Below are 15550 nucleotides of genomic sequence, written 5' to 3' on the forward strand. Positions count from 1 at the left end.
CACTTTGACTGGAAATGAACATTTTATTTGAATATTCTCTGTTATAATGTGCATTTCCATTACAGTTCTTCATCACAGGTGACACAAAAAGCCAGACAACAGCTGTCATGAGCTCCATTCAGTCAAACTCCTCTGCTAATGTCACCTTTGTTCGTCCTGCAACATTTTTCATCAAAGGCTTTTCTAATGTTCCACATGTGAAATACTACTATGTGTTCTTGTCTTTGGTGTATGTTGTGACTGTTTTAGGGAATTCATTTACCATGTGTATCATTTATTTGGCCCGCAGACTTCACACAGCCAAATACATTGCTGTTTTCCATCTGGCCCTTTCTGATCTGTGTGGAAGCTCGGCTTTGATTCCAAAAATCATTGACACATTTTTGTTTGACCACCATGTAATTTCATATGAAGCGTGTTTGGCAAATATGTTTTTTGTGTATCATTTCATGAATCTGCAGTCTTTGACACTACTTGTCTTGGCTAAAGACAGACTGTTTGCTATTTGTTTTCCTCTACGGTATCATGCTATTGTAACTGAAACAGCCATGTTTCTGATCATAGGTGTTATGTGGATTTTTTCTGTGACATATTTTTCTGTATATGTAGGTTTGGTGAATAGACTCTCCTTTTGTGGATCTAATGTGATAGATAGTTATTTTTGTGATCATGGCCTTGTCTATAGTCTAGCTTGTAATGATAATTCTATAAATATTATGATGATGAAAATGAGCTTTTTTCTCCTGATTTGCACACCGCTGTTATTGATCATCATTTCATATTTCTGCATTGCTCTGGCTTTGCTTAGGATTGGTCATGGTGCTGATCGAATCAAAGCCATACAAACCTGCACCTCACATCTCATGTTGGTGGCAATTGGTTATATCCCAATTGTAAGCAATAATATTGCAGTATTAACAATACCTGTAAATTCAAACACTCGGTTAATTAACAATTCCTTGACTCAGACAATGCCACCTATGCTGAATTCCATTATATACACTCTAAAGACAGAGGAGATCATGCAATCCATTAAAGAAATGTTCAAACGAAGCAAGGTGAACACAACAAAAAGAATGAAGTTTAGTAGAAATTCAAAACAACAAATACAGGTTTCAACCTAATCTGCTGTGATCATTCAACAAATATCTAATTTAACAATGGTGATTGATTTTGAATGTTGTAGAAACTGTGTTGTAAAAATGTGTAATACCTCTTGGCTGAAACCTGGTAAAGCTGCTTTTTGATTGCTTTCTTTGAACAAAACAATTTACAAATAATTTCAGTAAAGATTCTAATAATAAAGCCTTGAAAATATTATTCACATTTTCATACAGTGATTTAAGCTTAACAAGTCAAAATAACTTTTTTTGTTCATTGCATTTGCTTTAAATGTTACAAATGTTTTAGAAATGCTTCTGCATCATGTTTTTTATCCTTATGAACATACATGTTCACATTCAGGAATATATTGATGTCTTGAATGAATCATTAGCTTGCATTTGTTTTGCGGGTCACAATCAACTTCACAGATAGTTTCTGAATTAAATATCCAAGGGAACAACTTTTTTTGTTGAGAGTGATCCCAGACTTTGTAATGCGAGCATTTCAGTTAACAATTATTATATAATGTTTTTTATAATTTAACAAAAGTAATACAATCAATAACTACAAAAAGCAACTAGCCTACATAACCCCAGAATACAGTATAGCCTATACATGGTACACATATATTTTGCCATATAATAACATAAATCTATAAACCATAGACTGTAATAAAAGATTGATGATGTGTCACCACTTCCTTCCACTGTAGAAAAATTAAGCCAAAATATCCCAGAAATGGTTGTTGCCGTATTCAGTGCTTACGTCATTTGGAGCCCAAATCTGCTCAGTGGTGATCCTGATGTAGAGCCGCGGTATCAAGGCCCCGCCTATACTCTCAAGCACAGCTGTCAATCATGAGTTCCCTTTCGAGAGCGGTAACTCTAAAATTGCGTAGCAACGCTGCGAGGAACTCCTCCGCTCTCCACTTTTGTTAAAATCTTATGGGCTAACTCCAGCTTGGAACAGCTGGCCAATTGTCGCGAAGTATGCAAATACTGACAGGCTCGCGGGCAGAATAAAATGCACGGACGCGACAATTGCGTCAGAATCTCTTTCTTCACGCTGTCATCATGGAAGCTGCACCAGGAGACCTAGGAATCTTTTTCTCTACGCATCCGATGGCGTCAACTTGCCAAATTTGTGTGGGCCCCATCGACCCGCCCGACGAACATGAGTACTGCGTCGCCTGCCTGGGCCTCGCCCCTAAGAACCAGGAGGGAAATGGTTTGCGCTATAATGGGGAAGAGTCCCACTGCCGCCAGCGAGCCACTGGTGGTCCCTCCCCCGTCTGGAGGCGAAGATGACGACGGGGCCTGGAGCCGCCACTCCTAGCGGTGCGGCTATTGGCTGACTGTCTGTCTCTTCCGTGGTTGGTGTAGCTTGACCCCGTTTCTCAGGGCTTATCTTCACTACCCTCACGGAGGGATTTAATACAGTTCCCGCAGCGTTGCTACGCAACTGTTCCAAGCTGGCATTAGCCCATAAGATTTCAACAGAAGTGGAGAAGGGAGGAGTTCCCCGCAGCGTTGCTACGCAATGTCTCGTTCCCGCCTCTCAGGGAACCGAGGTTACGATAGTAATCAGAGACATTTTCAATACATTTTTAAAGCATCAAATAATCATGAGCTTACACACCATTTTTAAAGCATAATATAATCAAATAATCATGAGTTTATACTTCATTTTTAAAGCATCAAATAATCAAATAACATAATAGAAACAAATGTACTGGAAAATCAAACACTTGAACATACGTCAGAATTATAAGAACTACCTAAAATGACAGAAACCATCTTCAGAAAATTTAGTTTGAAGTGTAATTGCATTTTTTAGTTCGGCTTGCATCCCTTTCGATTACGTTGAGAGGGCAGCTAGGGATTTATGAACTATACTGCAGCCAGCCACCAGGGGACGATCAAAATGCTTTGGCTTCATTTTTCAGGAAGAGTGCAGCACATTTGCTATAAACCAAGGACACACAATGACATACCACTCGCATGTGTGCGCTATGCAGAAAGAAAGTCCATTAGTTACGTCAATTTACAGCAGTGATAAACTAGTTTTTATGGTATAACACAATAGGAAAATCACAGAGGTCACCAAGTGCGACCAACAAGTTGTCAAAACAGAGTATTTCCATTTATCCATATTTACTTCACACTACTCTTCTGAAAAATCCAACATTAATCAGCATGGATTCCATGCTGGTCCAGACTGTTTTATGCTGGTTAGTGCTGGTATAGTGCTAGTCCAGGCTGGTTTATGCTGGTATAGTGCTGGTCTAGCTGGTGGACCAGCATATTCATGCTGTTCTCAGGCAAAACAGAGCTGGTGAAGCTGGTTCACCAGCATGGTCTTGCAGGGTTGAGTGTGAGTGTATGCAAGCAGTGTTTTGGGGGAAATCATTGTTTTTGCTTGCATATTTCTATATTTAACACATTAATGATGAAAAAGAACAATGTAAAAAACAATATACGGTTCAAATATATGATTTATTGAATTATATTATTATAACTTTGTAAACGTTCTGCTGAAAGTAGAACTGAAAATTTTAATTGTTTTAGTTATGATTACATTATTAATCAATGTTATTAGTAAACTGGTAAAAAGTTTCTGCTCATCTCTTCTGTTCTTTCCTCTCATCTTCAGTGATTCTGCTTGTTAACCTCAGGTGTCTAATGCTTAATCATCACTTGTAGAGTGAATCTACTTTATTTCACTAACTGCAGCATTGCTTTGGTGTTACTTTTACTCTCTATAGATTAGGATCATATTTGAAAATATATGTTTGTTTTACTGTGTAAACATGTAACCAACAACATGCTTTTTTCTTTATTAATGTTTTTAAAAAAAATACATTTAGAAAATTGTCTTGGTCTTTAACTACGAACACAGACTAAGAAACGTGATATGTAACACATACACAAGTTTTGTTGTGGTCTTGCTGGGATCATACCAGCACCCAAAATACAACATATGCTTGTCCACCCCCATACACAAAATAAATATATTTGAAATATATTTTCAGAATATATTTTGAAATATATTTTTGGAATATATGCAAATATTCGAAATTGGCCCAATAAATATATTTTAGTTAAATATATGTAAATGTTTTTTTTATTTTTTTGAAAATATATTTTAGTTAAATATGTGAATATATTTATATGTCAATATATTTACTAACAACATATATGTTCATATATGTTTTAACTTTTGCAAATTGTTTCATTTGAAATATATTTTGAAATTTAAAAAGTTAACATTTTCACAAACAAACACATTTTCAATTTATTTTTTTACATTTTTATTTATTTCATTTTAAATCTAATCAAGATATATATTGTAAATGTATGTATTGTATATAAATGTACAATAAATGTATATATTGTATATGAAATACTATTATTTGAATTATTTTTACAGAATTGAATACAGTTATTTAATAGTGTGTGTATGCAGTGTTAGACACTGAGTTCTATCTATTGTTTAAGTGTACTTCACTGTTGGAGAGTCACTGTTATACTTGCATCATAAATATTGTGCATATTTTCAATATTTAAATGACTTCAGGAAAGATGTCAATAAAACAAAACAATAAATCTAATAATTGTACTTAGTGTTAGGTACGTGCCACCTAATATGGCCTAATAGTCCTAGGAAAGCAACTATCTGTCATTTTACATTGCAGTCATTTAAATGTAAGTACAGTATTTATTATAGCTGTGTGTCATAATACATATGGTAGCCTACTGTTGTGTATAGGGGAAAAGGTAGAGGAATTACTACGATCAAAATACATTTTCGACCCTTCTTTAGCAAGCTAAACATTTTATGACCATATATTTTGTCATATATTTTACATTACATGTTATAAATGTAAATATATTTCACACTTAACATCATATATTTTTGTTATATTTCAGAATATATTTCAAAATGATAAATATATAAGTGAACAACAATGCAAATATATTTCAATGTATTTGGAATATATGCCACATATATTTTTGACACTTTAAAATATATTTCAATATAGATATTTTTTTTTTCTGTATGGGCCAGCACACCAGCATCCCAAGCTGGTCCCAGCATGCAAAACATACTTTATGCTGGTCCACAAGCACACCAGCATACCCTGCTGGGATCCCATGATAAACAATAGCACTGGCGCTGCTGCCACTGCTGCTACTGCTGCCGCTTTGGTGTCATTCACCCAAGTTGTTCAAATAGGTCCAGTAGCTCAGCCTTCGAGCAGTGAGTTGCCTTTTTTTAAAAGTATTTTGGCCTAGATCATGTTATAAGGCAGCGTACTAGGCTACTGTCAGGCACTGACCAAGATGTCGGTTCCCGTCCCATTTTGGACATAGGACAGACTGAATCATGAAATGCTATGTAATGAGACGTTCTGTAATAAGAAGTTGGTTTGTGTGGGCTTTAATTGGGGCATTAATTGGAAGCAAAGGAAAAAAGAGGAGCTTTCTCAAGTCTATAGGGAAAATCAACTAAAGTCCCAAGCTCAAGACAATGATCTGTTATAAATGTGTCTGATAGCTGGTATAATAATGAGATTCGGGCAGCTTAGTAGAAGGTAGAGTATGAACCATATGTTTCTTCTCTTCCCTCTCTTATCCATACTAGAATGACATATAGGTTCAATAGGATTATATCAAAGAACATCCAAACATTTTAAATGCACTTTGACTGGAAATGAACATTTTATTTCAATATTCTCTGTTATAATGTGCATTTCCATTACAGTTCTAAATCACAGGTGACATAAAAAGCCAGACAACAGCTATCATGAGCTCCATTCAGTCAAACTCCTCTGCTAATGTCACCTTTGTTCGTCCTGCAACATTTTTCATCAAAGGCTTTTCTAATGTTCCACATGTGAAATACTACTATGTGTTCTTGTCTTTGGTGTATGTTGTGACTGTTTTAGGGAATTCATTTACCATGTGTATCATTTATTTGGCACGCAGACTTCACACAGCCAAATACATTGCTGTTTTCCATCTGGCCCTTTCTGGTCTGTGTGGAAGCTCGGCTTTGATTCCAAAAATCATTGACACATTTTTGTTTGACCACCATGTCATTTCATATGAAGCGTGTTTGGCAAACATGTTTTTTGTGTATCATTTCATGAATCTGCAGTCTTTGACACTACTTGTCTTGGCTTATGACAGACTGATTGCTATTTGTTTTCCACTACGGTATCATGCTATTGTAACTGAAACAGCCATGTTTCTGATCATAGGTGTTATGTGGATTTTTTCTGTGACATATTTTTCTGTATATGTAGGTTTGGTGAATAGACTCTCTTTTTGTGGATCTAATGTGATAGATAGTTATTTTTGTGATCATGGCCTTGTCTATAGTCTAGCTTGTAATGATAATTCTATAAATATTATGATGATGAAAATGAGCTTTTTTCTCCTGATTTGCACACCGCTGTTATTGATCATCATTTCATATTTCTGCATTGCTCTGGCTTTGCTTAGGATTGGTCATGGTGCTGATCGAATCAAAGCCATACAAACCTGCACCTCACATCTCATGTTGGTGGCAATCCGTTATATCCCAATTGTAAGCAATAATATCGCATTATTAACAATACCTGTAAATTCAAACATTCGGTTAATTAACAATTCCTTGACGCAGACAATGCCACCTATGCTGGATCCCATTATATACACTCTAAAGACAGAGGAGGTCATGCAATCCATTAAAGAAATGTTCAAACGAAGCAAGGTGAACACAACAAAAAGAATGAAGTTTAGTAGAAATTCAAAACAAAAAATACAGGTTTCAACCTAATCTGCTGTGATCATTCAACAAATATCTAATTTAACAATGGTGATTGATTTTGAATGTTGTAGAAACTGTGTTGTAAATATGTTTAATACCTCTTGACTGAAACCTGGTAAAGCTGCTTTTTGATTGCTTTCTTTGAACAAAACAGTATACAAATAATTTCAGTAAAGAATCTAATAATAAAGCCTTGAAAATATTATTCACATTTTCATACAGTGATTTAAGCTTAACAATAAGTCAAAATAACACTTTTTTCATTGCATTTGCTTTAAATGTTACAAATGTTTTAGAAATGCTTCTGCATCATGTTTTTTATCCTTATGAACATACATGTTCACATTCAGGAATATATTGATGTCTTGAATGAATCATTAGCTTGTATTTGTTTTGCGGGTCACAATCAACTTCACAGACAGTTTCAGAATTAAATATCCAAGGGAACAACTTTTTTTGTTGAGAGTGATTCCAGACGTTGTAATGCGAGCATTTCAGTTAAAGGTGCTCTAAGCGATCCCGGGAGACGTTACTTCTTGTTGACGTTCGAATTGTTGTCAAACAAAATGGAGGCTAGCTAGACCCTCCCTCCTTCTCATCCCGTCTCCTACCTCCTCCCCACCCTTCCGACATAAAGGAAAGTCAAAGTAGTCACTACAAACAAAATTAAGTTTTACTGATACTTCATTCAATGTGTAATGTCGCCAAGTTAGATAAATGCTTTTATATATTGCAGAACAGAATGCAGAAAAAGAGAAATATTATCTTAAAATCGTTTCGCCACCTGAGGTTATAACTATAGCTCCCATACAAGGACGCAATAATAGCATGTTAGCTTCGCGTTTCCCAGTGAGCATAAACAATGGCGGCGTCGTAAACAAATTTAGTCAAAGTTGTCAATAGCCTATAAATGAACATTCAAATTCATAACAAACAGTGGGTGAAAACAATCATTCGCATAAATTGTCGCCCTACTGTGAATTTGCTTGATCACTTACAATAGAGATTGATCGCTAGCTGCTAGAAACATGTTGTATTCACCAAAGTTAATGCTGACTGCATAGTTCTAGCTAATTACATCCTTGTGTTGGTTTGGCGAACATGAACATCAATTTAGAAAGAAAAAATGGATTTACCAACCAGTTCTAACAGAAAGACTCGGGAGAATTATTTCAATAAACCGTACATTTATTGACAGCTCAGCAAGCTGATAATATACAAAGTCATTTGGCGTAGGCCCCGTCCGTAGTGCATAATCCGAGGGTATCGGATCTGCAATTCCTGCCTGAAGACGAAGGCAGGGGCGCAGCCGACCCCCCCGGGAGGTATGGACAGGATCATCCTAGTGGTGGTGGGGAGGATGGGGGTAATCGTCGCTTCAGTATCTGCGAACTCAAACATGTGTAAGTACCGAGCTTTTATGCAGTGAGCATACAAATATGATTGGATAGAAGTGAAGGCAATAGGTGATGTAGTTGAGTCTTCCCGACAGAACTTATGCTAAAGCTTTCATTTCTGCAAAAACAGAGCAACTGAATGTCGGATTGGAATCCCTTCAGCCGGCGGAGTTCTCGCCACCTTTCGAAGATTTTTCCGATGTAAATTCGGGACTTCGCGCGTTCCTTATCCTTGTCCCTCTTCTTTGCAATTTGTTCATCGGAACGTCGTCTCTTTGGTCATGTGTCGGCCATAATTCAAACTTCCCTCTTCCTGCTTCTCTCTCCTCCACACACCCACTTCATGTGTACGCGCACTAACCCCCCAAACCCCACCCTCAAATACTTCTTACTAGTGATTGGCTGGAACACTTTTTGTTGTGTTTCGTGGTGCGGGTGAGCCCAGTTTGTTTTTGTTGCTGTTTGTGGAGCCTGTGGTGTCTACAGAGACCGCGTTTTTTTACAGTGTGTTCAAGGGACAGGCAGCTAGTGGATAGTGAGGAGATGTTTGCTGTGTGTGACAAAAAATGTTTTGGCCTAAAAAACGCGTGACATCACTTAGAGCACCTTTAACAATTATTATATTATATTTTTTATAATTTAACAAAAGTAATACAATCAATAACTACAAAAAGCAACTAGCCTACATAACCCCAGAATACAGTATAGCCTATACATGGTACACATATATTTTGCCATATAATAACATAAATCTATAAACCATAGACTGTAATAAAAGATTGACGATGTGTCACCACTTCCTTCCACTGTAGAAAAATTAAGCCAAAATATCCCAGAAATGGTTGCTGCTGTATTCAGCACCCTAATGTGGTTAAAGAAAGAACTGGCACCCCCAACCCTGAGCACAGAGTTCTCGGATGATAGTGCGCGCCGCCCACGGGTCCCGCCACTATCGTCCCCCTCTGTCACAGAGTTCTTGGATGACAGTGTGCGCCACCCACGGGCCACGCCGCTCTCGTCCCCCTCTGTCGCCAGACCCCTGGCAGAGCAGACCCCCGCAGAACGCTGGTCCTTACCTGGTCTTCTCTGTCAGGACGCGGCTAATGACCGTGCCCCCACACCAGACCACTATGCCACCCACATCCGGGCCGGGCATTCCGCCTCGCTGCACCACCGAGGGGACGTCTGTGGTTCGCATGACCGGCTGGTACAGTTCCTGGGAGCCTGGTTAGAGCTTCCCAGACTGTCCCGCTGGGTCACAAGAACCATCATGCTAGGCTACGCGATTCAGTTCGCGCGGTCTCCTCCCCGCTTCAGGGGAGTCCGCTTCACTATGGTCGGTGGCAATGCCCCTGTCATGAGAGCGGAGGTCACCACCCTACTGGCGAAGGGTGCGATCGAGACTGTCCCTCCAGCCGAAATGAAGTTCCAAGAAAGATTGTTCCCAAGAAAACCAGTGGGAAAAAGCTTTTGTTTCAGCAAAGCTACTGCATCATGTTTGTTTGCTTAAAACAAGAAACAAATATCTGACAATGTGGTAAGAAAAATAAACAATTCAATGGGGAAACAAGTAAAAAATGTTTTTGTTTTACCTCATACAGACATTTTTTCTCATTTTAACCATAAACCGTACTTGATTGTGATGAATTTTTAAAATAAATAAATAAAAAAATAATTAATTTTTTTTTTTTTTCCTATGTTATTCCTATGACTTCCTATGTAATTTTGTATATATATTGTATATAAAATGTTTATATATTTGTAATGGAAAACAAGACAAAAATACAAAGTAAGAAAAAAATATTCTACAGTGAATTTACATCTTTAAACTCCTGAATGAATTGTTGACTTCAGTGAATCATTAGCATGCATTTGTTTGAGTTCTGATGGCCAACAGACAATCTGTGACCAGTGACTTTTAGTAATCAAATCTTTTACTGAAAGTGATCCCAGACAATGTAATGTGCTGGATGCATATGCTTCAGTGAAATAAATCATTATATCAGAATTTGTTCATTTAGCATAAGTAATAGAATCAGTAGCTAAAACAAACAACTACATAAACCCATCACACAGTTCACATTTTGATAAACATTTTGTTCACATATATAAACCCACACAGTAAACAACACAATGAAATACCATGGCAACATAACAGTATTTTAGCGCTGCAATAACTAATTGATAAAAACAATAAAATATGTTTATGAAAATAATCAACAACAAATTTGATTAGACCTATGAATTATCTAGGTGTGTAACATGCACAGAGAAAGTCCCTCAGTGATGCACTGTGGAAAAAGTACACAACCCTAAGTGGTCAACAACAGGAGAAGTTTATTAAACTCTTCAAAGATGCCCATTACCAAAATGTTTCCTGAGATGTACTGCAGTTTAAATACCTTGAGAGGTGCTCACATTAGAGGCAACTTTGCTGACTGAGCGAGCATGTTCAAACTAAGCGACAAGGAAAGTAGCAAAATTATGTTAACTTAAAAGTTATTTTGATTAAATATTTCTTGCTAACCCATCCCACACACAAATACATTGACACTTGAAAATAAAGGTATTTTCTAGACTGTGACACAGTTCACATGCTTGCATTGATTTACTCCTACCCCTTCTTGCTCAAGTCTACAGGGAGAAGCATTGCTCCATCAGCTAAATCCCCAAGATAAAAACAATGATCTATTATAAATATGTCTGATTACTGGTAGAATAATAACATTTTGGCAGCTGAATAGAAGGTAGATTATGAAATGTTTCTTCTCTTTTATCTCTAAAGCATTTACTACAACTGTTTTATTATTTGTTAAACATGAATCAAAGAACATCCACATTTTTTTTTAATTAATGCACTTTGACTGGAAATGAAATCATTATTTGAATATTCTCTGTTATTGTGTGCATTTTTATCACAGTTCTTCATTACAGGTCACAAAAATACAGACAACAGCTATCATGAGCTCCATTCAGTCAAACTCCTCTGCAAATGTCACCTTTGTTCGTCCTGCAACATTTTTCATCAAAGGCTTTTCTAATGTTCCACATGTGAAATACTACTATGTGTTCTTGTCTTTGGTGTATGTTGTGACTGTTTTAGGGAATTCATTTATCATGTGGATGATTTATTTGGCCCGCAGACTTCACACAGCCAAATACATTGTTGTTTTCCATCTGGCCCTTTCTGATCTGTGTGGAAGCTCGGCTTTGATTCCAAAACTTATTGACACATTTTTATTCGAGCACCAGGACATTTCATATGAAGCGTGTTTGGCAAATATGTTTTTTGTGTATCATTTCATGAATCTGCAGTCTTTGACTCTACTTGTCTTGGCTTATGACAGACTGGTTGCTATTTGTTTTCCTCTACGGTATCATGCTATTATTACTAAAACAGCCATGTTTCTGATCATAGGTGTTATTTGGATTTTTTCTGTGACATATTTTTCTGTACTTGTAGGTTTGGTGAATAGACTCTCTTTTTGTGGATCTAATGTGATCGATAGTCATTTTTGTGATCAAGGCCTTATCTATAAATTAGCTTGTAATGATAATTCTATAAATTTAATGATGGGAAAAATTAGCTTTGGTCTCCTAATGTGCACACCACTGATACTGATAATTATTTCATATTTCTGCATTGCTCTGGCTTTGATTAAGATTGCTCATGGTGCTGAACGGCTCAAAGCCATGAAAACCTGCACATCACATCTCATGTTGGTGGCAATCGGTTATATACCACTTATAAGCAATAATATTGCAGCCTTAACAACATCTATCGAGCCAAACACCCGGATAATTAACAATTCCTTGAGACAGATAATACCATCTATGCTGAATCCCATCATATACACTCTAAAGACAGAAGAGGTCATGCAATCCATAAAAGAACTGTACAAACGAAGCACAGTGAATACAACTACAGAAAAAAACATGAAATGTAATATAAATAAAAAGTAATAATAGCAGATTTACTCTCAATGCATCAGCTGTGATCATTCAACATATATTTAATATAACAAAATTCACTGATTTTCCATATTTGATGTTCTAACAGATTTTGTATTGTAAACAGGCCAAATTCAGCATGTGTAAAACCTCTGGGATAAAACCTATAAAGCTGCTTTGTGATTCCTTTCTTTTTTCAAAACAATATAGAAATAATTTTAGTCAAGATTCTAAAAAGAAATGTTAGAGCATTATTCTCTCTAGAATGTAATGAATTTTATGTTAGCAGTAAGTTAAAAGAAACATTTCCATTACATTTAATGATGTTTAAATAACAAATTTTGGGAGGAACACATTCAAATTGCCTATCCAATCAACACGAGAGGAGGCCTATATTGTCACGATCTCCGTTCACCAGTCCAGCCACCTTAGCACACTGTTTCCCAGAATCCCTCCTGGCTCACACCTGCTGACACTCCACAATCACCACACCTGTCTGTGATTTACCCTCATCTATAGGGTGCCCTCTCTATAAAGCTAGCACCACACACACAGGCCTTGTCTGGTCTTGTTGTTCCTAACATGAACTACCTAGCGCTGTGATCCACTCAGCTAATCTTCAGTCTTCTGTTATCCCCATCTGAAACAGATAAGAACTGTTATTCACTGCTGTCATCAGGCAACTTATCCTTTCACTCAGTTACTCACCTATTCATGTTGCTTGTTCTCTGCATAGACTGTGCCAACTAGACTCTCTCCTGTGAAGGCCTCATTGACACGACACAGCCATCAGAACTGATCCTCAAACCAGCCACCATACCGGCGTGATGACTCCGACCTTCAACCAGATGGAACTGCATAAATATTCTAAATGTTCTGATCCAGTCTGACTTCTGACCTGTAATGTTGCCTGAATCATAATCATACACTGTTCGTTTGTTGGCCAGAAGAGAACTGGCCCCCCGACTGAACCTGGTTTCTCCCAACGTTTTCTTCTCCATTCTGTCACCTGATGGAGTTTTGGTTCCTTGCCACTGTCACCTTTTTAGTCTTTGTTGCCTTTGGCTTTTGGCTTGCTTAGTTGGGGACATTTAATATTCAACAATATTATTGATCTTCCTGTATTGATACCATTATATGAGAACTGAGCTGGACAATGACATCACGGTTTTCTCCAGAGCGGCTAGATGTATAAATGAGAAACTTTTTTACAACAAAAATTAACCATCACTGAATTCACTTAAGCTGGACTATGATGTTATTTTCATCTAGAAACAAACTTGTTACATTATTTTCCTGTTATCACTGTAAAGCTGCTTTGAAACAATATGTATCGTAAAAAGTGCTATATAAATAAAGGTGACTTGACATATCTACAATAAACCTCTTGTTTGGATATTACCTGTGTATTGCTTTCTTCTGTTTCGTGACAGAAAACCAGACCAAATCAAAAGATGGACTCAGTGGGAGCTTTGAGTCTCGGGCTTTCCAATTCACCATATTTCAAGTTAAAGGCCCCCTGAAATCAAAATATAAGTTATTTTTTAGCTTTTAGTATGAATATGTTAGGATTAATGTTATTAATAATCTGGGGGCTGTTCCATAAATTAAACTCCAAAACCGGACTTGAATGAGCCTAACAAATGAGTTGGGGCTAAAGTGGTTCCATAAAAGGTAATTGAAGCTCACGCAATCTCACTAATTTGATCCAGGTTTATCTAGTCTAGATCAGTGGTTCCCAATCCTGGTCCTGGGGACCCACAGCTCTGCACATTTTGTATGTCTCCTTTATCTGACACACCCAGTTCAGTTCATAGAGCTCTTTCCTAACGAGATGATGATCTGAATCAGGTGTGTTAAATCAGGGAGACATACAAACTGTGCAGAGCTGTGGGTCCGCAGGACCAGGATTGGGAACCACTGGTCTAGATAATTGCGTGTGCACGCGTTTCTTAAGCAGCCCTAGAGGTCGATCGTGGATCAAATCGATCCACCATCAAACAGCGTATATTTTGTGCTGTTTTATGCGTTTGTGACATGTCCCCCCCCCCCCCCCCCCTTAGTTCAAAACTGACATTTTACAGTTATATTCTCCATCTGTAAATGTTCGAAAGTCATGCAAATGTATCCCTTTTGCTGCTAATTTTCATATTGAACGAGCGCTGCTGCGCGCATGCGCGCCAAATAGGAGCGCAATAATTCTGACTAAAATATACATTTTGCTTGGAAAATTAATATGCGATATTTTATAACACTAGAAATATCTTCTAATTATAATAATTTATCTTTAGGATGTTGGATAAGTTGCAGTGAACTTCTAGCGAACAGAAGTACTTCAGTGAAGTAGCCTATATAATTCAGGGAAGATTTTTTTTAAGAAACTAAATATATAAAGATACAAAATATAGTTTTGGGTATAGGACCTATGCTACTTAATAAAGATGATGTATACTTATTTAGAATGCTGAGAATTACAGCTTTTAATGCAATATTTTTTTGGAGAAAGCAAGAATCCCCAGTTTTAAATGAGTAGATTTAGTTTCTAAAGTACATTATGGAGAGGATAACATTAAATTAAGAGCAAATGTATACATTTTGAAAAGATATGTGCAACTCTAAAATCAAAGAATATTCCATAAAATAAAGGAATATATATTAGCCTACATTAACTACATTTTTATATAACCCTCCCTCCCTTTTATTTCTAGTTATTTGTTATTTTATTTATATACTTATTTAATATTGAATATTTGATATTCAAATAATATTACTTGAATAACTATTAGGAATTATGTGTCATTATAAGAGTTTGATATAAATATGTTAATGTTACATTTTTATTACTATTTATTTATTGTTTTTTGTCTTTTCCCCCTTAAATCATATGTAAAAGTGTCTATGTACTTTTTGGTTATTGTTCTAATCATGTGTGTTTTTAGGCTATGTGTTGGTGGGTATTATCACAAAAGAAAAAAAGTAGAAGGAAAAATAAGGAATATTTATTGGGGGAAAATATGATGTCTTTAAAGGAACTGTCAATTTGTATAATTGTGTTAAATGTGTTTGAATTGAAAGACATAATAAAGTACATTATTTATTTATATATATATATATACTAAAATATTTGTTATTTGGACATTAGATGTGCCTTATTTAGAATTTTAAACCTACAAGTGTATTTTTATGATAGCAATAACTGTAAAGGGACTGTAATGGGGTAAATCAAATGTAGGCTAATATACTGTCAATTACTAAGCTCAGATTCATCTTACCAGTTAAAATTT

The 15550-nt window shown here is 36.5% G+C and overlaps 3 protein-coding genes across 3 annotated transcripts; all 3 read left to right on the plus strand.

The window, feature by feature from the left end:
* Positions 1 to 107: 107 nt before the first annotated feature.
* LOC307152145 (olfactory receptor 1E16-like) lies at positions 108 to 1124 on the plus strand (the record flags this gene model as incomplete). The annotated part of the gene is made up of 1 exon (XM_079860552.1): positions 108 to 1124. One exon carries the CDS (start codon positions 108 to 110, stop codon positions 1122 to 1124), a length of 1017 nt encoding a protein of 338 aa, XP_079716678.1.
* Positions 1125 to 5910: 4786 nt separating this feature from the next.
* On the plus strand, positions 5911 to 6927 carry LOC307152146 (olfactory receptor 1-like; the record flags this gene model as incomplete). The annotated part of the gene is made up of 1 exon (XM_079860553.1): positions 5911 to 6927. The coding sequence occupies one exon, from the start codon at positions 5911 to 5913 to the stop codon at positions 6925 to 6927; it is 1017 nt and encodes a 338-aa protein (XP_079716679.1).
* A 4349-nt stretch (positions 6928 to 11276) lies between these two features.
* On the plus strand, positions 11277 to 12278 carry LOC307152147 (olfactory receptor 51E2-like; the record flags this gene model as incomplete). The annotated part of the gene is made up of 1 exon (XM_079860554.1): positions 11277 to 12278. The coding sequence occupies one exon, from the start codon at positions 11277 to 11279 to the stop codon at positions 12276 to 12278; it is 1002 nt and encodes a 333-aa protein (XP_079716680.1).
* Positions 12279 to 15550: the final 3272 nt, after the last annotated feature.

This window comes from Squalius cephalus (assembly GCF_949319135.1).
Source record: "Squalius cephalus genome assembly, chromosome: 24".
Lineage (NCBI taxonomy): Eukaryota > Metazoa > Chordata > Actinopteri > Cypriniformes > Leuciscidae > Squalius > Squalius cephalus.